A 27,450-nucleotide genomic window follows, 5' to 3' on the forward strand; every position below is an offset into this window, starting at 1 on the left:
CTACAGAAGGAAAGTTGCAACAGCAGGCCTAGAAATATGCTAATATTTTCATTTTAAATACAATCTATATGGATTCCCACATTCTTTTTCCAGTGAACTGTCACATCCCATAGTGGAGGGGGAAAGTAGAAATTTTAAGTCAGACAAAAACATTTTTGGGCTTTGGATGTTGTTTATGTGTGATGTTATTTTATCTGTCCTTAAAGGCATAGCTCATTAGTAGAGTCCTTTGACTAGAATGTATGAAGCTTAAGGCTTGATCCTCAACAATGAATAAATAATAGGGGACTGGGAGAGAAAGAAGAAAAGGGAAAAGGAGGAAGAGGAAGACAATTTCTTTTCCAACTTAATGCCAAGTTATTCTTGGCTAGATAAGTTAGCTAAGATATTCAGGGGGGAAATCAAACCTTTATTTAGTCATTATTAGTGTAATCATTCTTGGTCAACAAAGCAAATATATATATATATATATTCTGTTCATGAAATTGAAGGGCATACAACCTAAGTTTTCTTGGAAAATGGTGATATAATAGCAAGTAAATTGAAATATGTCTTAAATTTCTTCTATAAATTAAACTAATTTATATATACATATGTATATATATGTATATGGATGTATCTGAAATTATTCTTTATTTATACCATATCTAGATCCTTTGACACCTTCAGAATCAATTCGAGAGTTGCATGCCTCAGGTAAGCAATGACATTTCATATTACCTGCATAAGCACCATAGCGGTATTATCATGTTAGTGGGCATGGATGCTACAAATGCCTATGTGTTCACCTATAACCAGCATATCCAAATGCTTATCTGAATTTTTCTCTCTTGTCACTTACAATTTGATATCTTAATTTCAATTCCTTTATATTTTATTCTTCAGAGGTTGCAGTGTTAATTTTCCAAGTCATCTGAAATTTTCCTCATATGTACAACAAATAAAGTCCTCAGCTACACACATGTGTTCCGTACAACTTGGTCTGTAAAGCATTGCTATTAACTACAGTCTCCATGCCACATACTTGGCATCATAATGAGTTCATTTCCTCACTGAGAGTCTGTGCCTCAGAGCAAAATGCCTCGTTTCTCTCATCTCTCCAGTCCCTCAAACTACGTTTCTAGTCTACTTCCAGGAGCTCAGCTTTTTAACATCCACAGATGAGATCCTGAGTGTCTGTGTTTTGTTTTCACTTCCCACTGCTCCCTCTACTATTTGCAAAAAGCAGATCCCCTGCCCCCTTTCATATCTTTGGGATAAAATCCCAACAAACATGGAGTTGCAGATGTTTATTTAAGATGTCAGTTTTTATACAAAGTCTAAAATGGCAAATGATGACAAGATGTGTGAAGAAAAGAGAGTCCTTGTGCAGTCTTGGTGGGAATGTAAATTAATAAAGCCATGAGGGAAAACAGTTGGAGGCGTCTCAAAATAAAAGGTAGGTAGGTAGATAGACAGATACATAGATACATACATACATACATACATACATACATACATACATACATGATAGAGATATATATATAGATGATAGATAGGTAGGTAGATAGATACATATATACATACATGATAGAGATATACATAGATGATAGATAGGTAGGTAGATAGATAGATAGATACATACATACATACATACATACATAGATGATAGGTAGATAGATAGATAGATAGATAGATAGATAGATAGATGCATGTATACATGAATAGATGGATGGATAGATGACAGACAGATAGATAGATAGACGGATAGATAGATAGATAGATAGATAGATAGATAGATAGATGATAGAGAAAGAAAAGATAGGGAGGGAGGGAAAAAGTAATTATAGATAGATTGATAGATAGATCCCCCTACTGTATGAATAAACAGAGGTATGCTTGTCATGTCCTTGAGAAGGCATGTGGTCACTGAAGCACTATTCCCAGGAGGTAGTAAACGGAAACAGCCTGGGGCTCCAACTGCCAATGAACAAAATGCACATTGCAAGGTGAATTACTGTTTGCCCATTAAATATTAGTGTCGTTTGTGGCATGATGGATGGAACTAGATCTCACTCCAGTGAGTTAAATGAGCCAGAAAGAAGGACAAGTTACACTTGGATCTCACTTATATGTGACTCTACAACATAGGCACCTAGAAGTTGAGAGAGTACAGGTGTGGTTCTGAGAGGCTCAGCAAGTATGTAAGGGAGATATTGAGAAAGACTGGCCAAAACAGAGTCAGTTCTGCTTCAGTAGAAGCTAGAAGTCCTGGTTGCTGTTGCATAGTAGAGAAATGATACTGGGTAACATAATACACTATACACTTCAAAAAGCTAAAAGAAAGGACACTGAATATTCTCATGATAGAAGAATAATAAATATTTAGGACATAAGTATGTTTAGCTGATTTAAGCATCATGCAACATATATATAAATGCACACATGTATGTATATGTATATACATATGTATATGCATATACACATATAAGGCATTACATGCTGCCTCGTTCTCATGAAGAAATTTTATGGGTTTTTTTATGTATTAGTTAAAAAAGAGAAAAAGAAATGTTCTGATTTAAGTTCCTTTGGGTGTATATCCTTAAGTTTTATTACTGAATGACGTAGTTCTGCGTTTACTTATCTGAAGAATCCCCATTCTGGTTTTCCATATTGGCTGTACTAATGTTCAAGTTCACGTGGGCAGTGTATTGGGTTCCTGCTTCTTCACTTCGTCCCTATCACTCATTATCATTTGACATTTGATAGTGGCCACCCTGACAGGCATGAGCTGACAGCTCACTGGGACTATGATTTGCACTTTCCTCGTTATCAGTGGTATTAAACACTTTTTATTCTTTTGTCAGGAACTTAACATCTTCCTTAGAAAACTGCCTATTGAAGTTCTTTACCCATAATTAGAGTTTAGAGTATTATTTTGTTTTGCCATTAGCTGGTATAGATTATTTATGCTTTATCATTTTTAAGATGGACTTTTTTAAGTGTTATGAATGTTTGATTGCATGTATATATGTGTACCACCTGGTTGTCTGGGGTCTGCAGAGGCTAGACTACAGCACTGTATCCCCTGGAACTGAAGTTATACGTGTTTGTGAGCCACTGTGTGTGCTGAAAACTGAGCCCAGGTTGTCTGCAATTGGAGCAAGTGCTTTTACCTACTCAACCATCTCTGCAGATCCTCTGTCTTTTGAATCCAACACACCCCTTCCTATAGGATATATAGTTTGCCCATATTTTCTTGCAATCTTTAAGTTGACTCCTCCTCATCCATCTTTTTTCTTCTTCCTTCTCCCCATTTTATCCTCTCTCTCCTCTTCCTCCTCCTCCTCTCCTCCTTCTTCTTCCCCTTGGTTTCCTTTGATGTGTAGAAACATTTCCTAATTTCAGTGTACTTTCAGTTGTATGTTTTGGCTTTTGTCACCAGGATTTGTGGGGTCATACTCATAAAGGCATTAAGCATTCCAACATGAGGAAGTTTCCCCAATGTTATCGTAGGTGTTAGCCCACTGCTATGGGGAAATTACACTGTTGTACATGATGTACAACTGCAGATTAGTCTAATCATTACGAAAGAATTAACATAACAGTTCAGGCTCAAATCTTCCAGTCCCACTGGCTTTTCCCTCTCCCAGCTCTGTCACTTCCTTCAGCCAGCTAGTCCTGATGTTCCTGCTGCTGCCAGTTCCTATGACGCCCCCCAAACACTGTCTCTTCTGTCCCTTCTACATTGAGTTGTATCTCTCACTTCATATGCTCCTATATCTAATTCACCTAAATACCATCACCATATTAATAAGTCAATACATCACGAGCTTAATCACAGGCCATTGATCTTAAAACCCTTAGTGTCTGCCAAGCAGTGGGGGGGATGGGGTGGGGCACACACCTTTAATTCCAGCACTTGGGAGGCAGAGGTTAGCAGATCTCTATGAGTTCGGGGCCACCCTGGTCTACAGAGTAAGTTCCAGGCTACAGAGAGACTCTGTCTTGAAAGAACAAAACAAAAGCAAAAACATTATTGAAAACCAGCTCTGAACAATATCTTCAGTAATCTAAGGAAAGGATGTGCAGTTGCTGAGGATGTATAGCAGGCATACACTCAAACATACTTGGTGGATGCAAGCTCCAATGAACAAGCTCCAACAACTTTACATACATATACATACACACACATACACACACACACACACTTTACATATATGCATATATACACATTTTGGTTGATGAACCAAATTCCAACAAGCTGGCTCCAACAATTTTGCACATATACATATATACATTTATGCACATATATACATTTGGTAGACGGAGCAAATTCTCACAAGTTGACTCCAACAACTGTATTTTTTCACCCAAAGCTTATAGGTCCCAGCAAAACCTTTCAAGCAATATAAAGTTACAATGTGATTACATTCTATTTTTTTCTAGTGAACAATTATGGAAAAACAACATGTTCCCCAATACCTTCCCATGAAAAAACATTACATTGTACAGGTAAAAAAAAAAAATTATTCCCAAGAACCCACATACATTTGTAACTAAGCAACTTGTTATAGATTAACAAATTGTGAGCGAGCAAGGTAATTTTCTCAGCTAGTTTTTCTTACTGGCAGGCAGCAATTTGAGGTTATAAAGAAAGGATCAATTATTTTATTATTTATCTTAAAACAATCTTATAAAAATCTTAGCGGAATCACAAATTAAAGTGTTATATAAAAAAAACATCAGTCATATCTACTTCAGATCCTCAGGGCACATATCTACTCATTTAACACATTTTTTCTTAAATCAGATCAGGAAGCTGAGAGTATATAATGAGAAAAAGAAATTAATCATCACCTTGATCTTTCTTCAGCAAGAAAGGCAGCTAGTGTTGGTCAGGCTGCCTTTGTTCTTGTTCCCTGACCTCAAAAAAATCCCTACTCAACCAATTAAGAGTGTGCCTTTCTGAGGTTCAAATTGTTCCCAAAGATTTTCTACAACAGAGCCACTATGAAAAACATCATAACTTAGCTTCCAAAACAATCTGTTTTTCCAAATGCTCTCTAAGGGTGGTAGTCATTGCTGACAATCTACATTCCTAAATTTTTTCCAAGGGTGGGGATTGGATCATTAATCTGCTCTAGCAGGAATGCCTGAGAAAGATCAAGCACTATTCTAGTGAGTGCCAGTGATGCTGGCCAGTGAGGGGCTAGAAGCCCCCCAAGAGTTTTCCTACAACTCAAATATTAGGAAGAATGTAAAGGTCAGAAGGGCAGCAAGTACAGTAACAGCAAGAAGCCCTCAGATGCATAGTCCTCAAGGCTCTGCCTCTCAAAGGCACACCCATCATGATTGTGCTAACTGGGTGGGCCTGCATTCCCTGACTTCTAAAGTTCTTCCTCTCCCACAAGCCTCAACAAAACAAAAAACAAGTAAGAACAAACAAACAAACAAACCCTTCTAGTCTTAGCCACTCCTACAGAACTTGAATGAGGGGGACCTAAGTGCTGGATACAGAATTTGTACTTAGGTTACTCCACCTTCTACACACAGACACACACAGACACACACAGACACACACAGACACACACAGACACACACACAGACACACACAGACATACACAGACACACACAAACACACACACACACACACACACACACACACAACATTTCAAGCCTCGATTTCCAGGCCCCCTCTTTTGACCACTGTATTTACTAATTCCTCACACACGTCTGTCTCCATGTACCTGTCTGTATTTCAGAAACCTGTGCCATTGAAAGGAAGCCTTCCCTCTCTCCCAACATCCTTCCCCACCTCCATTTACCATCTCAGTAAGTCCAAACCATCCAGCATCCTCCAAGGTCTAACTTGATGTAACCCTCTTTTCCTAGAACCTTTCTCAATTCCTACAGACACAAAAACACCTTTTAGCCCCTGCAATGACGTGAGCTGCCCATTCGATAGGCAGTGGCTGTTAACTATGCTGTGTTAGTATCTGTGCTTGTGTTTAGGTCAGCAAATATTTTCCCATCTGAAGAGACACTTCCAAGGTCACAGCAGGCCACATCGCTGTAGCAAGGCTGTTTTGTAGAATCCCTCCCGCTCAGGGGGCAGGGGTTTTAGTAACCGTTTGATCTGCCTTTTGTAATCATAATGTGGCTATCAAGTTTTCCATAACATATTCTCTTCCTCTCAAAGATATGCCTGAGTACTCGGTCACAAATGAATTTTGCCGCAAACACTTCTTAATTGGAATTCTTCTCCGAGAAGTTGGCTTTGCCCTGCAGGAGGACCAAGACATCAGGCACTTAGCTTTAGCGGTCCTAAAAAATCTAATGGCTAAGCATTCTTTCGATGATCGATACAGGGAACCTGTAAGTAGTCTTTCTTTCTCTCTCCCCCAAAACACCATTTAATGGCCTGCTGCATTAAATGAATATAAAACTCTTGAGCCTATTGATTTTTATGTGATTCATTTCTCTTGTCTGCCTTCACCTAGAGGAAGCAGGCACAGATAGCAAGTCTGTACATGCCGCTGTATGGCATGCTCCTGGACAATATGCCAAGAATCTACCTGAAGGACCTGTATCCTTTCACAGTGAATACATCCAATCAGGTACATTTGCACAGCTCTCCAAATTTCCATTTCCTTATGGAATTTCTCTTATTTATATTTATGTGCTGTATAACCATTTCTTCTCCCTGTAAGCGAGCTAGGGTTAAACAACAATTTTCAACAAGTACTTGATCAATACCTTTTGTCCCTAATGGGTGCTTGCAGCTTCCACTTGGCCCGTTTCTCTCTTTGGGATCGTTTTCATTCCCTTTATTCTCCGAAGCACCACCCACGGTTGCACAGCCTTTGCAGCTTATATAATGTCTTCATAGCCTTAGCCTCAATGTTTTTTCTTCACCAACTGCTCCCCAATTTTTTCCCATGGTTACTAAGTGTCTCATATGGTCAAAAGCCCAGTGTGGCCCATTGTGACTGTCGTCTATGCAGCCAGTATGGTGACAGTACAGAAAACTATTCAAGGTTCTCAGAGACGGTTTAGTTGGCAAAATGCTTGCATGCAAGCATGAGGACCTGACTTTCATCACCAGCACCTTCATAAAAGGCTGCGTGTGTGACATGAATCTGTAATCTCATCACGGAGAAGGTAGAGACAGAGAATTCCCGAGGGCTCACTGGCCAGGCAAAGTCAATCACGCTCTTGGTGCATTGAGAGACCTTGCCTCACAAAAGTAAGGTAGGAAATGATAGAAGAAAACACCTGACATTGACCTCTGACCTCCACATCCACGTACTCCTGTACACACACATAAATGAACATGTAAATACATACATAAAAAATTAAACTCATGAGAGAGGACAAACATACTCTGAATCCAGTAATAGTCCAGGATAGAACCTTCTAAAAGTTAGAATTATTCCTTTAGATAATTTTTTGTTTGAGGAACAATCAAATCCTATCAGCATTGTGTAACATGTACACACCCTTTAGAAAGTTATTCAAGTTCTCTAGGCCTCTGTTTTCATATTTGTAAACTGGGACAAAGTGCCTGACACAATGTAAAGTGCCTTAATATCAAATTGTGTAACAAAACATTTGTCAAGATGCTCGGAACATACAGATTTAAAATCTAGTCCCTAGTGATGTATATATATATATATAATCTCATCATATATATACATATATATGCATATATATGTATATATATTAAATCTATAGTTTAATACATTGCTATATCAGTAATTGTTTTAGCCCACATATAAAAGATTGTCTCTCATACATCATTTAAAAAATTCCCAGAAGAAGGAGCAGAAAAAGTGTAAAAGCCAAACATTGAGGAGGAAAGCTATGAAACTATGAAATGTTGTCATATGAGATGGTTTTTAAACTCAGGAACTTGCAATAGCTATGATTGCCTGTACTGGGCCCTGCAAAAGAGCAAGCCAGTAAATAGTCAGTCATAGGTGTGGAGAGGATCATGGGACCCCGCCAACCCTGGGGAGCTAATGGCAGGGGAGGGAGGCTGGAGAAAAGAGATTCTCCATCTCCAATGATGTAGCCATTTCTGAGTTCCTCATGCTCCACTGGCTAACCCATGCCTACTCAACTAGACTCTGTGAAATCCAGTGAGTCACATAGCAGAAACAAAGGCAGAAGATATAATAGTGTGAGGAGGACTTAGTGGGAGGAAGGAAATTGTAAAAGAATAAAAACTTATCACCGTGCATAAAAAAATCAAACTGTGAATGCTTTTGACAATACTCATTGTCATTGCCAACTTTAGTGGAACATCTTTGCTAGAATACAAAGTGTCAAATGGCATACCTAATGGAGAGGGATGTAAAAGGCATGATGGTCCACCATTCTGCACCCCACTAACCCTCATTCCTCTCCTCTCCACTTTTTTGAATGCAGGGATCTAGAGATGACCTCAGCACTAATGGAGGATTTCAGACTCAGACGTCCATGAAACATGCAACTTCTGTGGATACCTCATTTTCCAAAGACGTTTTAAATTCCATAGCAGGTACTCAAGACCTGCTGAGAACACTCGTGTTTACCACTCATCAACATTTACATTGTACACCATGGTGCTTTCTATCCATAATTCATAAGCATAATGTACCTGGCAAAGTACACCATGCTATATAACTAGTCTTTAACGTGCTTCTTTGAATGCCATCCAGTAACGTCCACTTCTGCTTGGCTTAAAGGGCTGTCGGCTCAGATGTTATCAAATTACTTTATTCTGCAGTCTTTAGCTTTTTGTTATGCAAAGCTTTTTAAAAAATATAATAGCTCTTCAGCTTCAAGGATTATATTAAAAACTATTTTGGAAATGTCATTTCTATTTCCCATAAACTGTCAAGTTAAACACTCCCTCCTCCAAGCTATCTTCTGTTAAAGTATGAGTTATCTCCGTCTATTTTTCGTTTTAAGAGATCAAAAGAACAAAACTTGATGTGCACTTAAAACAGTTTCAATGTTTCTAGATTCATCATGGCCACTGTTGTGATGCTTTAAATGTTGCATAGCTCCCAAGTCAATCCCAGATTGTATGTCACAACTCTGTACCCACCTCAGCAGTGAGCAACCCTGTTTCCTCATGTTTGCTCTTGTTTGTGCTCATACATCTCATCACCATATGTGTGCTGTGGCTTCTGTTTGCAGCATTTTCATCAATAGCTATTTCTACAGTGAACCATGCAGATTCCAGAGCATCCTTAGCGAGCCTCGACTCCAACCCAAGCACCACAGAGAAGAGCAGTGAGAAGACAGACAACTGTGAAAAGGTGCAGCTTCCCTCCCCGCCACACATGTCAAACACTGCAACTACAAGCCAGGGTTCTCTCAGTCTTCCTTATCCCTATTGGTCCTTTGATTCCCAGATCCCAAGGCCCCTGTCTTTGATTGGGTCAACACTTCGGTTTGACAAATTAGATCAAGCAGAAACCAGGAGTCTTCTTATGTGTTTTCTTCATATTATGAAGACCATTTCAGATGGTAAGCAGAATGTCTTCAAGTCAATATAAAAGGAGAAAAGAAAGAAACCTACATTTCTAAGAGCCTCATGCCATGCTGTGTTTCTTTCTAGAGACTTTAATTGCCTACTGGCAGAGAGCACCCAGTCCCGAGGTGTCAGACTTCTTCAGCATCTTGGAGTAAGTTTAGGGTTGATCCAATAACTTATTTTCTGGAACTTTCAAAATAGCTCACTATACCACTCTTTATTCAAAGAAGCCCTATGGTAAATAAATATCAACAATAGTATATGGAATATGTAAAGAAAATTTACTGTTTTTCTTTCCACATATTTAGATGAATTGTTATGTTGTTGTGTATAAATTAAGGAATATAAATAATAATGTTTTTTCCTCTTTCTAGTGTTTGTCTTCAGAATTTTAGATACCTGGGGAAACGCAATATAATCAGGTAATTGTTTTAAATTCTAGTAGATTAACATAGTCTTTTTAAAAATCACAGAGCTTTGAATATGGCTCATTGAGTGAAATACTTGCCATGCAAGAATAAAGACTTAAGTTTGGATCCTAGAACCCACATAAAGCCAGACACAAGGAAGGGGTCTCTAATCCCAATGTTCCTGTGAGAATTCTCTTTGTGCTGGAAGCTCTCAGGCTCAATAGTCTAACATTTGCAGTGGTGTACAAGAAACCCTGCCTCAAACAAGATGGAAGGCTCGAGAGCTAACATCCGACATTGACCTCCAACCTTGTGAAGAAGACCAGGATAGGGGAGAGGGAATGTTTCATTATATAGATATTTATGTACATAGATGGTAGATAGACAGACAGATGATATATGGAGAAATAGAGAGAAATACGAAAAAAGGAAGGAAAGAAAGAAGGGAAGAAAGAACAGATAGATATAATAGATGCAGATAGATAGATAGATAGATAGATAGATAGATAGATGCATTCATACATACAGGCATACATATATAAACAGAAAGATAGATAAATTTATATGGGTAAAACATCTATTTCAGAACATGCTTTTAGTAAGGTAAAAACAAAAATTAATCTAGAATTACTTCATGCTGGCACCATTTGTCACAAAGACAAGAACATCCAAAGCCCTCTAACTTCCTATTCTCATAAGAAACTAAAATGTTGATTTTATTTTTATTTTGCTTATGTATGTGGTGTTGGGCTGTGTGCGTTTGCCTGTGTTTTAATGCAACCAGAGGTTGACATTAGGTGTCTTCTCAAACACTCTTTACCAAAAATACTGAGTCAATATCTCTTCACCTGAAGCCAGAGTTTACCAATATGGTTATTCTAGCTAGCCATCTTGCCCAGTGGACCCCTGATTCTGAATCTTGAGACTGGGATTACAGATGGGCCTCCATTTACAGAGATGCTGAGGTCCAGAAAGCAGGTCCTGATGCTTTCTTTCATAGCAAGCACTCTACCATTATAAGCGATCTCCCAGCCCGTTACTTGTCATTAATTCACAGAGTATGAAACATCTCATCATTCAGTAATAGCTCGTCACTGGTTATTCTGTTTTTATGTATACATTATAAATATGGAGCTGTGCTTTAAACTTGTGTTCCTTGCAGGAAAATCGCTGCAGCATTTAAGTTTGTACAGTCTACCCAGAACAATGGAACTCTGAAGGGATCCAATCCTTCCTGCCAGACATCAGGTCTCTTGTCACAATGGTAATATCTTCTTAGCTTGGTATTTAAAAATCATACATGTGTTGTTTATACGTGAAAGTGCATTTTGTGAGGGTGGATACGCTCATATATGTACATATGTCAAAACAAATGTGGTTTTAATCAGCTTAATATATTTATCTGAAGAAAAATTTTAGCTTACTTCTCCAGCTCCCTCACTGGCTTAAAAATGGAAATGAAGAACTGTGGTTTATTTATGTTCAGTTAAAGCACCACACCTTGAATGGATGAAGATTAGTAAGCATTTCAATCTTGCTAAAACCTAAAAAGTGCACAGAATTCCAATAAAATGCCCCCCTTCGTTCTTAGCAATATAGGAAAAAGGCACTCTGGAATCATGACTCCAGTTCTGATGAGCAATTAAAAGATCTTCTTAGTGTTTTTGAAGCTCATGTTGTTTAAAGGGTCAGAGGTCATGAGGAAGCCAGGGAACCCTCACAAGTCTCCTTAGATTATCTCATTACTAGCTAATCTCCAATTATGCAGACCTTACTCACTTCCTCATTAACCTGTCCAGTCAGGATCAGTTGCCCTGAAATTCTACCTCCAAGATCCTCTGGGTCTAACAATTAAAAACTGTTTCTCCAAACTTCCCTGAGTTTGATTTATTCCTCTCAGGCGTATCATAAGAATATGCGATATGGGTATTTTAGAAAAGGGCTTTAGGAAGAAATAGGAAACTGTAGACAGTCAATAAATAACAAAATAGATATTGCTGCCATCCGTGGGGACCTATAGAAATGAGCTTCCCCTGAGAGAGTAAATTTAAAAGATGTAATCATGGGTTTGCTTTGCAAACTATATACAGAGTACAATAAAGAATCGTTTCACATGTTTCATAGCAATTGTAATGCACCTAAGGTCACCACAGTCCACCGTGTGTGATGGACAAGTCTTAAAGTTCCTCCTTATAGAGTAGCCAGATCATGCTGGCCCTCATCTCCTGGAAACCAGAGCTTTTCCCTCACTTTCAGACTGCAATGAGCTCAAAACCTGGGAGAAAAATTCCCAAAGTCCCAGCCATACATCCCAGAACTCATTACTCCTCTAGATGCAGGCACCATCCAGACTTCATAGGTTACAGAAAGCCAAAGTTGGCTCTCCACAGATTCAGCCCAGACAGGTCCTTTCAACTACCTGAATAAATGCTAGTTAGGTAGGACATTGTGGGTTAGAGTCAGCCATAATTCTCATCTCCGTTCCAGGATGCATACCACTTCCGGCCACGAAGGACATAAGCAGCACAGGTCTCAAACTTTACCTATAATCCGAGGCAAAAATGCACTTTCCAACCCCAAACTTTTACAGATGTTGGACAACACCATGAACAGTAAGTAAACCAGATGCAATTTTCTCAGCAGGTGTGTAATACAGGAAGTGCATTGTGTGTGAGACAGAGAAATGTTGTAATGCCAGGGAAACCACTGGTCTGAGGGCCACTGCCATAGGCCTGCAAGTATTTCTTCAAAGAAAGAATCACCAGAGTGTAGCTGTGCAGAAAAAATTAAAATGCCTTCAACAAGAAAGAAAACGAAAAATGAAACTCAGTGTAATGGTCTCGGGGTAGCTCGTCTAGGTACTTTTGTTGTTGTGAGGTTTATGGGGTTCTCTTCTTAAACGGGTAATTATTGTTGATTTTAGGGGAAGAGGATAAAAATGTCTATCTCCCACAAGCAGTAACCATGACATCATGACTCCAGAGATACATAACATCCAGCTTGGCAATAACATAAAAATAGAACCTGGTGTTGTGAAGCATGGAAATTATGATCATGTGACCCATGATTACTTGTTTGAATCTACATTGTCTTAAGCTCTGAATACACAATGTGGCTTTCTGAAGAGGCTGTTTGTGTGGACTGTCCACCGAGACCATACATTTAGTCTATTAGCCCAGAAGCAAGATCTTTAAACAGGCTGATAACAGAAGAAATGTGACCCTGCTGTGGCTAGATTAAAGAAAAAGAATTTTAAAAATAATAGTAACCCTGCAGCTGATACATGGAAAGGGAACACATGTCTAAGATGATCTAGTGTTGTTTTTTTTTTTAATTGAGGCAATAAATGAAATTGATCAAATAAAGGCACTTTGATTTTTATAAATTATTCATCAAAATACCAGTAAACACTGCAATAGAAGAAAATGTTTCACTGGACATAGAGGATTGTCTTACACTTTTCAATTTTGTATTTCATAGGCAACTCCAACGAAATAGACATTGTCCATCACGTAGACACAGAGGCCAACATAGCTACCGAGGTCTGTCTCACTATTCTGGACCTGCTGTCTCTCTTCACCCAGGTCCACCAGGTAAATATGATCAGAATGTTTTCTGCAAAAATGATGACTTGGGTGGAGGGGGAAAGCCATGAGAAGCCAAGAACACTTTTTTTAAAAGATGATTTGTGAAATTAATTAATCTGAGGTAAATCAACTTCCACACCCTTGGGAAGCATTTTAAAAATGAGATTCTTCAATTTTGCTAGAGGTTGATAAACACTGGCTTAAACCACTCGCCCGGGTGTGTCACTGCTGTCAATATTATCTTTCTTCCCATTTCCTCTTCCTGTGCTGCCAGGCATCTATGAGTGAGAATAAGACTCCATATTTTTTAATAATAAAATATGTACTTTTGTTAACATAATTAGTAATACAATATGTAATGACAAGAACAAATGCTGAGAAGTGCATCCCTCAATGATTTTGACAGTACGTGAATGTTATGGTTTCTTCACACTAGGTGGCAAATATATTACCACGCCATAAAATCTTATTGCACTATCATATATATATACATAGTCTATTGTTGACCACATGTTATTGAATTATGTGTAACTATACTAATCTGTAATATAATTATGTTGTTGCTACAGTTTGGGTACCAAGGCTTCAATCCAGGGTTCTCTGGGGGACATTGAAGATTCCATATGTTTTAACAGATAAACAAAACACAAGTAGTGCTATGCTTTAACTGATGACTAGGTTTATTAAAAAGTGCTATGCCAAGCATCTTTCTTATTTGTTATATATACAATATTGGTGAGGTGTTATCGTGATATATTTAATAAAATTTCTAATACTAACAAAACTATCGATACCATGTTTTGACAAATATTTAGAGAAATGGTAAATTCTCATTCACAGAAAGTAAGACTCCAAATGGGAAAAGACAAGTTGGAAAACACTGTAGTAGTTTCTTTAAAAGCTAATTATGGAGCTGAAGAGATAACTTAGTGGTTGAGTATTGAGTTCAGTCCCCAGTACCTACATTGAAGTACTCACAGTGGCATGTAATACCAGTTCCAGGGAATGTCATGACATTATCTGTCCTACACACATGTCTTCATACACATGGCACACATACACACACACATGCACACCTGCACACATATACATATACATAAATCAAAACAAAAATAAATATTTTAAATGCCAATTATATACCTATCAGGTGACCAACCATTTGATAGTAGCACCTGACCAAGAAGAAATAAAAGCACCTACCATGTAAGGCTCCACTTACAAGTATACATACCATATTTATTTTAAATAACCAAAACCACTGGAAACAACCCAAAGTGCACATCAACAGGTGAATGCAGAGGCTATACCATACATGAGGCTTCAAAAGGCAAACCAGAAAAGAGTACTTTGTCATTCCACTTAGAAAATGCCATTTAATAGAAGCAGCAGATCAGTGACTGATTAGAAGTATGGAGATAAGACAGGAATACAGGATTGCAAAAATGTCTATGAAAACCTTAGGAAGTAGTGGCTGTTTGATTTTCTTGACTGTGGTGGTGGTTTCGTGAGTGTATGCCAAAGGCAAATTAATGCAATTGTACTTTCTGAATGTATACAGTTTCTCCCACCAATTGCATTTTAATAATGCTCCTAAAAGCATTTACAGCTCAACCAAAAGAACCTACTTTAAGGGCTGCACCAGGAAAGGTTTGATCTGTTAAATAAAACCTCTCCCTCCAGCAGCATTGCACCAAGAGAGCCTTGCTTTCGAGTAAAATGCCAACACAGTGGGAGAAAAACACAACCTGATTTTGATTCTTTATTCCCTGCTGGCCATGCGCCTTAAAAAGCACACAGTTGAAAGGCTTCCCTAATGCCTATCTGCCACCTCGACCTCTCTCTCATGACCCAACCCACTAGCCACACACCAACTACTGTTCTTCTTCCTCAAGCTTGAACTCGCAAGCTTCCCTGCAACCCAAGGCTCTTACCCCACGACAATCCTCCCAGGTATCTATGAGTCACATTCCTTCACCTTCATTCATCCATTGGAGGGATCTTTGCTCACCCTCTTAAGCAAAGTAATCCACAACCCACAACCACTTTCTGTAACATCTTCCTACTCCAGGTACTGTCTTAATCTGAGTTTGGTTTGGTTTTGACACTACTGTATAAGCTTCCCTGAGAGCATGCGAGAATCATCTTTTCTCACTTAGAATTTGCTTCTATCACTCAAAATTGTGTTCGACACACGATAGGTTCATAATAAATGTTTCGGAAGGGAATCAATTGCTCCTCTACTTATCCTAAATAACAGCCATTCTGAATTTCAGAGACAGCTCCAACAATCCGACTGTCAAAACTCACTCATGAAAAGGGTCTTTGATACTTACATGCTGTTTTTCCAAGTCAACCAGTCAGCCGCAGCCCTGAAACATGTGTTTGCTTCTTTGAGACTGTTTGTGTGCAAGGTAAGGATGTTCCAGGTCACAGGGAAAGCTCAGCTCAAGGTGCCAATAAACACCTAATAATCTTTGCAGCTCTCAGTGTGTGCGGCAGGTTTATTTCATGCTATTTTGATTTTACTAGATACCAGTCATTTGCTGTTGTAGCAGTGAATTAATAAAAACACTTTGACTCCCAGCAGGTGGAATGCACAATGCACCCACCCAAGAGCTCTCTGGATTCTCAAATGAAATACACACACACACACACACACACACTTTCATATGTTTTGACTAGCTCAATGGTTGGGCACTTCTAAACCTCCCTGCTGCAAGCACACACTTCCCCCTAGTATTACTGGCTTAACACCTTCTAGATCTAAATTTTATCTTTGTTTCTATATTATCTTCTGGGAGCATCCTCCCACTAGGGCTGTATTCCCTTTCCACCTTCATTGTAGGGTGCTTTCTCTCCTGCAGTTTTAAAATCTGATCCTTCTCCCTCTGAGTCATGGTGATTCTCCATCTCCTTCCCTCTCTCTCAGTCCCTTACCTGCACAATCTAAAAGTCACATCCTGTCTCCTTGCCCAGCCATTAGCTGTATGTCAATGCTTTATTGTCAATCAAAGGAAGCTGGGGCAGAAAACCTCAGGTCTGGAAGCGTGGCTTTTGGGGGGTCAAAATAAGACAAAGCATTAGAATCAGTTCCCAACAGCTGTCTCAAAATGAGTGGCATACCAAAATGTGGTGGTACTATATGGTGACCAATTATATGGTTGCTGCTTGGAGTTTTTAAGCATAAAAAGTTTGGCAAAAGGAAGGAAAAAAGGGAGGGAGGGAGGGAGGGAGGGAGGAAGGGAGGGAACATCAAGTTAAAGGTTTCACACAAAATAGCTAGAGTAGCCATCTTTGAAAATGACTATAAACAGCATCTGATATAACAATATCAAATGCATAATGGAACATTTCAAAGACCTCATGTGTTTTGAGTTGCTATCAGTTATTAGCACGTGGAATGTTAATACAAGAGAATAATTAATGCAAAAGAAGAGCTTATTGAACCTGGACTTAAATAACAGAAGCATCCCTCCATCTGCTGCAATTGGAAAAATCATATTTTTTAGTAGCATTTTAGTCTACAAGTTTGAAACACAAAAGAACTTGGCTGACTCCCTCATTCTTCCATTTCTCCAGTTTCCTTCAGTGTTTTTCCAAGGGCCTGCTGATCTCTGTGGCTCTTTCTGCTATGAAGTCCTAAAATGCTGTAACCACAGGTCACGGTTAACTCAGATGGAAGCCTCAGCACTTCTCTACTTCTTCATGAGGAAGAACTTTGAATTTAACAAGCAGAAGTCAATTGTCCGGTCTCACTTACAAGTAAGTCCTACCAGTTTTCATTAATGTTGTTGTTAAAATAACTGGTGTGTTTTGGCAGTGAGTAAAGCATCCTGTTACCAAGCAACCTGTCAACTGAGTTTCTAAACTGCTCTCCCAGCACACTTGGTCCTGGTTTATATAAGAGGAGGTCTGGGCAAAATTAATGGATTACAGTTTACATTGCCACTTGAGCTTGTGTTTCTTCTGCTTGTGCACTAGAATCTTATGAAATAATCAATTCCAAGAGACATGGTTAATCTAGGAGGCAAAATCCAAGCAAATTCCAAAAACATCCATGTCTTTTTTTCAAGGCATCCCAAGATTATAAGATTCTTGCATCTTTCCCGGGCTATTTATAGTCATAATAATGGCATTCATTGAACTTTCTAGAAGAAATGTATAGTGTATTTGTCTAGCCCAGTCAATTTCCTTAAAATACAGTTTCTAGACTAAGGAAATGACTCGTCTGTGGAGTGTGTGCCTAGCAAGCCTGGGAACATGAGTTCAAGCCATAAAACCCATGTTAAAAGCCAGGTACAATGGTATATGTTTGTAATCTCAGCACTGAGGTTTCAGAGACAGGAAGATCCCAGAGGCTTACAGCCATCTAGTCTAGCCAACCTTAGTGGGCTCTATAGATCATGAGAGATCCTGTCTCAGATGACAAAGTGAATAATATCTGAAGATCGGCATTCAAAGTTGACCTCCAGACTCCACACGTACATCTGGGCCTATACAACCATAGGCTCATCTTCCCACATGCATCCATAAAACACAGAGTGTAAATTCATTTTGCTTTAGAGCAGTGTTCTCAACCTCACAACCCCTTTGGGTCACATATCAGATATCCTTCATATCATATATCTACATTACAATTCATAACAGTCGCAAAATCATAGTTATGAAGTAACAACGAAAATAATCTTATGGTTGGAGGTCACTGCAGCATGAGGAACTGTATTAAAAGGTCATAGCATTAGGAAAGTTGAGATCTGCTGGTTTAGATAGAATGTTCCTTTTTCTTTTTTCTTCCAGCTCATTAAAGCAGTGAGCCAGCTAATAGCTGATGCAGGGATTGGAGGATCCCGGTTTCAACACTCCCTCGCAATTACCAACAACTTTGCCAATGGAGATAAACAGATGAAAGTAAGAGATGCTTCATGGGCTAATTTCTAAAGAATCAGAAGTAAAGTGGGGTTTTATTTGACATATCAAAACCACAAGGTATTTATGAGTTCTGTCCATAGTTTATCAAGATTTTGACCACTCATATTCTTTGCTTATTTAAATTAAAATCATTAGGTCTCATATTTTCAGTACATGATCTTTTAGGTGGAATTTCCAAGATCTTCATTCGATTATTATATAACAAAAATTGCCAGATGTACCATCATTTATTAATAATCATCATAAGCAAACTTATTTTTCTTTCCCTCTACTTATTATTTTAGCACCTTTGGTAGAAAAGGCTTCAATCATAGCTTGATCTGGAGATCAAGAGCGCTTTGAAGTCCCCCACCCCACCCTATTGCTTTATTGCATCAGTTAATTGCTTCACTTATAGCTGTCTCAGGATTCAGCTCTGAAGGTATAAGGACACTGATATTAAGAGTAGAAAGGCCCTTCTTCAGACACTACCAGTTCAAGTAAAATGGGATGTCCTTGATATCTATATTTATAAGAATATGATTAGTCAATCCAGGGTCACATGCCATCAATATGAATGACATCAAAACTTGTTTAAATGACATAGACTAGAGTCAGAAAGAACTGAATTTCAAGGGCATTCAGGAAACTCTTACTAGGAAGTTGGGGTATAAGGCAGTAGAGTTGACAATGATTCTTATGACCAAGATTCTTATAGTTCTGCCTTTTCCCAAACTATACCCCTGTAGCAATAGGAATGTTTGAATATAATTGCAATGACAATATAGATGATGCAAACATTTATGAGCACTAGATAAAACATAACAACATGTGGTACCATGCCCTAATTAAGAGTATAGGTTGAAGTTAACAAAGGAATGTTGAACAGATAGTGACCCAGGCTCTCTCTTTTCCAAAGAACAGCAATTTCCCAGCAGAGGTGAAAGATCTGACTAAACGTATAAGGACTGTTTTGATGGCCACAGCCCAGATGAAGGAGCATGAGAAGGACCCTGAGATGCTGGTGGACCTCCAATACAGCCTAGCAAACTCCTATGCAAGTACCCCTGAGCTACGGAGAACCTGGCTTGAAAGCATGGCCAAGATTCATGCAAGAAATGGAGACTTGTCTGAGGTGACGAACAAAGGCTCACTCATTCTTCATCGACATTGCCTTCCTCACCTGAATAATTGGCTTTTAATGTACACAACATAGTATGAAACATACCATATTTTCCACCAATGTAACAATATACATCTACATATCAAGTGCAGCTACTTTATATGTAGGCATCAATGACATCTGATTCTAAGTAGAAGACATCAGATTGTGGCCAGATATAGAGGTGTCAATATCAGTTGTTTGAAATGCAGTGTACAAATAGATGGCTAAAACTTGAATCTAAAGACAGTGTTGCTGCCTCGCAGGAATCTGACATTGGCCAAGGACAAGGAAATGGGCTTCAGGCAGGAATCTGACATTAGCCTAGATTTCAGGCAAGAATCTAAATTCTAGGCTAGAACAAAGAAGTAATTTCAGGCAGGAATCTAGTACAAGAAGGCTTCAGATATGACTTTGGGCTAGGACAGGGGGCTAGGCTCAGGTATATTGGTCATCCTGATAAGCCCTGAGAAACAGTGATCAGCCCTTAGAAACTTGGTTTATTGCCTTGCTTTTTCTTTGACTATTTATGTTTATTGTCTTGCTTGTTCCTTGACTATTTGCATCTATTCTATTGCCAGTTCCTCAACCTAAAGCTGACATTAATACTTGCATGTAATTAAAATAGTATTTTTAAAAAGATCAAAAAATTACAAAACCCCTTGGTAATATCACTACCTGTAATTCACAAATAACTACTTGTAATTTACAATGCTAAGACATAATAAGGTAAAATAATACAACTAGTAAGTTGCACTATACAGAACCGGACTTGGTCACTCTCCAAATTCTGCATCTATAGCCTCCCAAACCTCCCCTGAATTTGGGTTTAAAAAGACCAGAGGTGGACATTTGTTGTGTCAATTGCTATATGTGCATTTGTCAGACCAGCTTGATTAACAAAGTTATTGAAATCTTGCATATCATTTCAAAAGAAAAAAAACATTCAAAAGTTAGCAATTATATCAGAGTTAATATTCTGTGTTTTCAAACTTGTTCCCTGAAAACAGCCATGGAGAAGAAAGTCCCCTGGGTGAGGATTATAAATCAATACTTTTTTCTGTGGCAGGTGTAATGCTGGATAGATTTATGCCCAGCAAATTTGGTGATTTATAGCATCCAGGGGCTTCTGAGTTACCGCTACGGAAGTTCTGCCTTTTCCCAGAACTATACCCCTGTAGGAGTAGGAACTACATCTACTAGGATAAGCCTAAAGCCTGAAATTTTATCTAGGCTAATAGATAAGCATTTGTTAATCAGGGACTCTAGAATAGAAACCAGAACCCTGGCTTGGCCGCAGTTTGGTGAATAACTTATTTAGTTCCAGTTCCCATTAACTTATCTGAAATGGCAGAATCCATTCGTGAAACCTTAAAAGAAGACATGTGAAGCCCTGGGCCCTTCATCTAGTCAACAGTCAACATATGCACCAATGATGGAAGCATCTGGAGGAGAAACAAAGCATCGCCTGTGTCACCAGTTTGAGGAGAACCTGCCTGTTACGTTAGCTTACACACTATAACCAAGGCTAAATGATGAGGCAACTGTTCTAAAGGCAAGAGAAATTAAAGAGGAGCCAGAAGTAGAGGCAAAAAAACTGAGAAGGCAGATATTTTTTACTTCCATTTTTTCTCCAGATACTAGAGTCTATATATTTGAGAAGAAAAGAGATACATAGCTTTTAAGTAGCAATAAATTATGATTAGACATTAATAAAGGAGGGGCTGTTATTTGTGGGAAAGTTGTTTAGGATAGCTTAGTCATCCCATGTCAGATCTATATCAAAAAAAAAAAGAAACAAAAATATCCCCAAATATCTATTTTCTTCTTGATGATAGACTTTGAAAAAAATCCAGTAGATTGACATTTTCACGTCTTTCAAAATGAAGAGTTAGTCTACACGACATATTCTGAGGGAGCACACTGACTACCTTTGAGAAACCACTGGTTTCATGAAAAATTAAATCCATCCTTGACATCTCTGTTTTTCCATTTTGTTATAGGCTGCTATGTGTTACATCCATATAGCTGCACTCATCGCAGAATACCTGAAGCGCAAGGGTAAGAGGGCCTTGTAAAGGGGCTACAGCCTGGAGATCATCATACTGGAACCTAACCACCTAAATTCATTAAACTTATGTTTTATTAAATAACTTTTACTTTTATAGGCATTTACTATTATGCTGTACTTTAATATTTTTAATTCTATGATCTCACCAGCATATTCATTTGATGTACAGTGAAGCTAACTGGATGGTCAACTTCTTGGTTCAAAATGATGATTTTGAAGCCTCATTGATTAACAATTTGTGGTTCCATAAACTTGTATTAACAAGAACATTCAGCCATGCCCTAACCTCATCTTGCACTACCATAGGTTACTGGAAAATGGAAAAGATTTGCACACCACCCCTGCTTCCAGAAGACACCCACCCCTGTGATAGCAACCTATTACTAACAACTCCAGGCGGAGGAAGTGAGTGGCTCTAACTGTGTTCATTTGCCTTTGATGCTGAGGAAATCAACTTTACAGCTTTAGGAAACTTCCGTAAATGTGTTCTTAGAAGCAAAAGCCATGACCTGAAATCAGGTCAGCAGAATTTACTGTATAAAAAGCTTAAGCTCAGACCAGTCAGAAACCACATCCTAAACTTAACAAGTTTAGCTTTCTTCTCAGTTCTCAGCAAATAGAATATGATCCAGTCTTCTGGATAATGAATTATGGTCATGCCTATCTGCATGCTGGCCTGCCATTGAAATCTTAGCTTGAAAGTGCTAAACCATGCAAACTTGCAAGAAGAATCTAGTTTGTGAGTGTAATAGTTTATTCAAAATATGAATGTAGATATATACATTTAGATAGATGTATATACCTTTATGATTGGTATATTATATTTTGCTTCTTAAAGACTGTGTATCCTAGTTATATAGTAATTGCCTAGCAAGTATAAGCCTTGGGTTTTGATTTCCAGCATTGCAAAATTAACAACAACAATAATAACAACAATAATAATAATTTACTCTAACAATTTATAATATATAATTGATATTTATTTACTTTCATTAAAAATATTCCACCTTAAATGTCTAAAATAACATTTTGAAAAAACTATACTATCTTTGTGTAAAAATGTGGCTGTATCATTCATACATTTTATCTAAAATCTCTTTAAAATTTCTTTCAAGTCCAAAGTTTCTGAACAACAATCTACTTGATAACATTATTTGAACTTGCAAATTGCTTTTGAAAACTCAGTGTAGAGTTCCAATCAAAATATCCAAACAAAATGAAAATGGACTTTGATTTTTTCAATACTTCAGAAGCACAATTCCATTCATACTCATTTAAACCTGAGTACATTTTCAAAAAGGTCACAGTGGATTTTCCAAATAATACATTAGAACCAAATCAGCTAAATGAACTATGAGATAGTGAGGTCTCTTGCTTGGGGCCCTCGGAAAAGACAGATTTATAACACAGGAGCAGATCCACCTTAAAACCCTTCTTACTGCCGTATGCCATACACACACTAGTTTTTATATGCAAATTGCAGGCATCACTTTATTTATTTAACATGCTCTTCTGACTCAGCCATTGATCATTTTTATGTCCTGCAGAGCAACATAAAGACTTTCATATTTTACCTAAAACCAAACTGGAAAAACCTGATGAAGCTCAGGTGTCAGTTCATGTCCCAGTTACTTCTGTGACTCTTAAATACTCAAGCATTTGAAACAGTCCGTGTTATTTGGAAGGTAATAACGGTGATGCTATGCCATATCTATTGGAAAGGGATACACTTATGAGCGAACACTAAAATGGGAAGGTGAACCCTCATGCTTCATGAACACATATTGATATATTTATCAGCACATACCTGAATCCCATTGATATATTTGAAATCTCTAATATGATTTTATGTTAGAAAGTTTCAGAGCTAGAGAAGTAAATGATCCCTTACAATGTGCATCTGATTAAAAAAAAAAAAAAAAAAAAGAATACATCAGTAAACACAGGCAATGCCAGAAACCATGATCTAATCATCACGTGCCTTTCAAGTGTTAGGATACTGCCAAGCGTAACCTCATGAAGCAAGCCATGTTCTAATCCCAATACGAATTGCCTCAGATAATATTTCATTGTCTTTGATCCCCTCCCAAGGCATGTTCTCTATGGGATGGCCAGCTTTTCTGACCATCACCCCAAACATTAAAGAAGAAGGAGCAATGAAAGAAGATTCTGGAATGCAAGACACCCCGTACAATGAGGTAAGATACAAGTTATCTACTATCTTGATGAAGTTTAAAAATGCAGTCAATTGTGATTTTTTAATGTGCATTCAAAAGACAGATAATGTAGTTATTATCTATATATTTATCAGCACATACCTGAATCCCATTGATATATTTGAAATCTCTAATATGATTTTATGTTAGAAAGTTTCAGAGCTAGAGAAGTAAATGATCCCTTTACTTCAGGGATTCAGGTATGTGCTGATAAATATCTATCTGCATTATGACTTTAATAAACAAAGTAATGTTGAGGCTCAAATAAAAAGGAGATTAATAGATATCAAGTTCCATGAATAAAGCATAATCTTCACTAAAATTTTAAGCTAGGCCAGATTTATTTCACTCTGATGAACTCAGATGTTTACCGTGTGCTCTTCTATAAGGTACACAATCTCTATGCTCTTATAAAATGTAGTAAGGAGGCTAATTTTTTTTTATGAACTTGGCACAGCAGTTCTTACACAAGTTTACTTATTTACAAATTTGGCTCAGTAGCAGGGCTCACAATTTCTGTGAGAAAGCCTTCTGACATGTAAGCTGGTCAGTTCTCATAAAAAAGTAGTTTTCTAGCAGGAATCACATAACAACAATTCTAGTGAATAAAACAGAGTTTCCTTCACCAAGAAATACAGTATTCCATAACCTACATTTTCTTAAGTCTTAATGTTATATAGATGTAGAAAATGCAAATTTAGAAGGTAGATTTTTATGAACTTTAGCTTTCTGCATAATGCATACAACTATAGTAAGTTAAAAGATACTGTCAGAAATATCCAAACAATATTATAAACTTGCTTTAGAGATTATATGATTTCACATAGTTGGACATATTAATTAATATACCACCACTCTGAAAGACATTATAATTAAGAGCAGGAAAACGAAGATTAATCAAACCTAATCCCTGCTTTTGAAGAATTCAGAATTTTGGAAATAAAATCTTCCTTCAATGTGAAAAGAAGCCCATTCGAAATAGATATCCAATAACTATAAACTGAGGCATTGTATTTTTGTAATTAGAAGATGACAGTTTTCTACATGAAAGTGGTTGTAATGGAGGTGCCTGGGCATCAGTAAAAGCTCTCTATATTTGATTCTAAATATTGATATTAGATAGAACAAGGTATTGTTGCTTGCTTTTGCTACTCTATTGATTCTTCTTCCTCCATCCTTCTCCACCCCCTTTCTTCTGCCCTTTTAAGCCCCTAACACTAGCTAAGAGAGAACAGAAAGATAGAGGTGAAAGGAAACAGAATAACATCTGGGGTCAGAAAGAAGGCAATGTTATCATTAGGCCACTTCCCACTGATTGGGGTGGGGGTTCAAGTTCCTTGGGGCAAGTTTGCTCCTTGTCATCAGGATATCTAATTTCTTCTCATTGTTGTTTCTTTTCTGTGCATGACAACTTAACAAACTGTGACCAACAACAACCAACTAGCAACCCACCCTGCCTCTCGGGGCCCTCGCATTTATATACCCTCTAAAAAGTATTCAAAATTCCAAATGTCATAAAATCACAGAAACTATCTGCAGCTGGCAAAATCATACCCCAGCCAAAGCACGAGGCAAATCGTAGTCAGCTGCTGTGGACAACTAAAGCAGCCCCATATTCCATACCTGGGATCAAAACAAAAACCTATTCTTATAGTATTTCTGTGTTTTTTAATTCCAATTTTTTTGTTAATTAAATATAATCTTTATTTATGAATATACACAGAAAAAAGTTAATGAACATGACCTCTGATAGTATGTAGGTAATAAGGTTTGTATATAAGTCAGCCTCTTCAACAAATCATGGCCAAGGCATGTTGAAACAGGTTAAATCATTACAGAGTATAGCAGGAAAATGAGGTACTCCTCCAAAACACACCTTTAATCAAAGGGCATGTTCCATATTATCTTCTAAAATATTTAAGTCTTAAATATCTCCATGGACTACAGGTATTGGTGTCAGATTTTATTATTATAAATTTATAGTCATCCTAACACAATTATCATAAGGAACAAACTTCCCCCATTGTTTTGAAATGTGTACTTTGTACTAAATTATGTTCATGGAAAACATAGGACTTTACCTTTTTAAATTTATTTTATTGGACATTTTATTTACACTTCAGATGTTATCCCATTACCCCATCTTCCCCTGCCCAGGAACCCCCATCCCATCCCCCCTCCTCCTGCTTCTATGAGGATATGTCCCACCCACCCACCCACCCCAATCCCACCTCCCCACCCTCGAATTCCCCCTCACTTGGTGTCCAGCCTTCATGGGACCAAGGATTTCCTCCCCCACCTATGCCTGACAAGGCTATCCTCCCCTACATATACAGCTGGAGCCATGGGTCCCTTCGTATGTGCCTCCAGGCTAGTAGTTTAGACCCTGGGGAGCTCTAGTTGGTTGGGATTGTTGCTCTCCCCATGGGGCCACAAACCCTTTCAGCTCCTTCAATCTTCTCTCTAACTTCTCCATTGGGAACCCCTTGATCAGTTCAATGGTTAGCTGTGAGCATCCATATCTGAATATGTCATACTCTGGCAGACCTCTAAGGAGACAGCTATATTAGGCTCCTGACAGCATGCACTCACTCCCTGACATCCACATCAGTGTCTACCTTTGGTGATTGCACATGGGATGGATACCCAGGTGGAATGGTCTCCAGACGGCCCCTCCTTCAGTTTCTGTTCCACACTTTGTCTCCATATTTGCTCCCTTGAGTATTTTGTTACTTTTTCTAAGAAGGACCAAAGTACCCACACTTTGGTCTTTCTTCTTCAGGTGTCACACAGGAAAGGAATGTTTTGGTGTATGCAATAGCATCATGGTCAATGCTTTAGAGGATGGGACCACTCTAAAGATGGGGAGAGAAAGGTAGAAAGCTGGAGCCAGAGTAAAATAAAACACAAGAGCAGAGTTCTATAAAGGGATTGTGGACCACCTTGAGAGTCAGTCTGGACAGAACAGATAGTGCTATATAAACTGGACCTCCATAAAGGCTTATGGGCATGGAGATCTCATGAGCAGATTTATGTTTTAAAAAGGAATATCACTTTGAGCAAACATTGGAGAGAAACACCTGTTTGCTAGAAAGCTACTCCAGGTCTAGGAGAGAAGGGGCAGGGGTTGGAGCTGAGCATCAGTGACAGTAGCAAAGGAAAGAACTGAAAAGGTTTGAGCTTAGTATGCCTACTTTATGGGTTAGGGGATGATGAAACGAAGAAAGGGAAATCCAAGATGGCGCTGCAATCCTATGGTGGGCTGTAAATGTCAGTAATGAAGATCAGGAATCAAAAAATCACATTGTGGAAAGACTTAAGGCTGATATAGTTTCAAAACCAAGCTTCTGGAAGGAGCCACATCTTTAAACATATTTTAAAAACATCCTTTTCTCTGGGGAACTTGCAGAACATCCTGGTGGAGCAGTTGTACATGTGTGTGGAGTTCCTTTGGAAATCCGAACGATACGAACTCATCGCTGACGTCAATAAGCCCATCATCGCTGTCTTTGAAAAGCAACGAGACTTCAAAGTATGTGATCTCCAGCTCTGAAAAGCCGCCAGCCTGTTTGACTTCCAGTTGACGAC

General features: G+C 38.3%; 1 protein-coding gene across 12 annotated transcripts in view; it reads left to right on the top strand.

Annotated features, from left to right (window-relative positions):
- Window positions 1-27,450, top strand: part of Dock10 (dedicator of cytokinesis 10) — a 258,512-nt gene that overhangs the window by 210,578 nt on the left and 20,484 nt on the right. For 9 of the 12 annotated variants that reach the window (XM_076914939.1, XM_076914934.1, XM_034521364.2 and 6 more), the window contains exons 31-49: window positions 652-696; window positions 6,182-6,357; window positions 6,483-6,599; window positions 8,413-8,524; window positions 9,169-9,290; window positions 9,387-9,501; window positions 9,593-9,659; window positions 9,883-9,930; window positions 11,081-11,182; window positions 12,406-12,530; window positions 13,399-13,511; window positions 15,779-15,916; window positions 17,085-17,267; window positions 18,303-18,413; window positions 19,333-19,548; window positions 21,579-21,636; window positions 21,953-22,051; window positions 23,738-23,844; window positions 27,272-27,394. In XM_076914939.1, coding sequence (XP_076771054.1) covers window positions 652-696; window positions 6,182-6,357; window positions 6,483-6,599; window positions 8,413-8,524; window positions 9,169-9,290; window positions 9,387-9,501; window positions 9,593-9,659; window positions 9,883-9,930; window positions 11,081-11,182; window positions 12,406-12,530; window positions 13,399-13,511; window positions 15,779-15,916; window positions 17,085-17,267; window positions 18,303-18,413; window positions 19,333-19,548; window positions 21,579-21,636; window positions 21,953-22,051; window positions 23,738-23,844; window positions 27,272-27,394 — 2,177 coding nt within the window. The remainder of the gene's footprint in view (window positions 1-651; window positions 697-6,181; window positions 6,358-6,482; window positions 6,600-8,412; window positions 8,525-9,168; window positions 9,291-9,386; window positions 9,502-9,592; window positions 9,660-9,882; window positions 9,931-11,080; window positions 11,183-12,405; window positions 12,531-13,398; window positions 13,512-15,778; window positions 15,917-17,084; window positions 17,268-18,302; window positions 18,414-19,332; window positions 19,549-21,578; window positions 21,637-21,952; window positions 22,052-23,737; window positions 23,845-27,271; window positions 27,395-27,450) is intronic. The other 3 variants (XM_076914938.1, XM_076914937.1, XM_076914933.1) reach the window with 2 other exon arrangements.

This window comes from Arvicanthis niloticus, chromosome 17, assembly GCF_011762505.2.
Source record: "Arvicanthis niloticus isolate mArvNil1 chromosome 17, mArvNil1.pat.X, whole genome shotgun sequence".
In the NCBI taxonomy this organism is placed as follows: Eukaryota; Metazoa; Chordata; class Mammalia; order Rodentia; family Muridae; genus Arvicanthis; species Arvicanthis niloticus.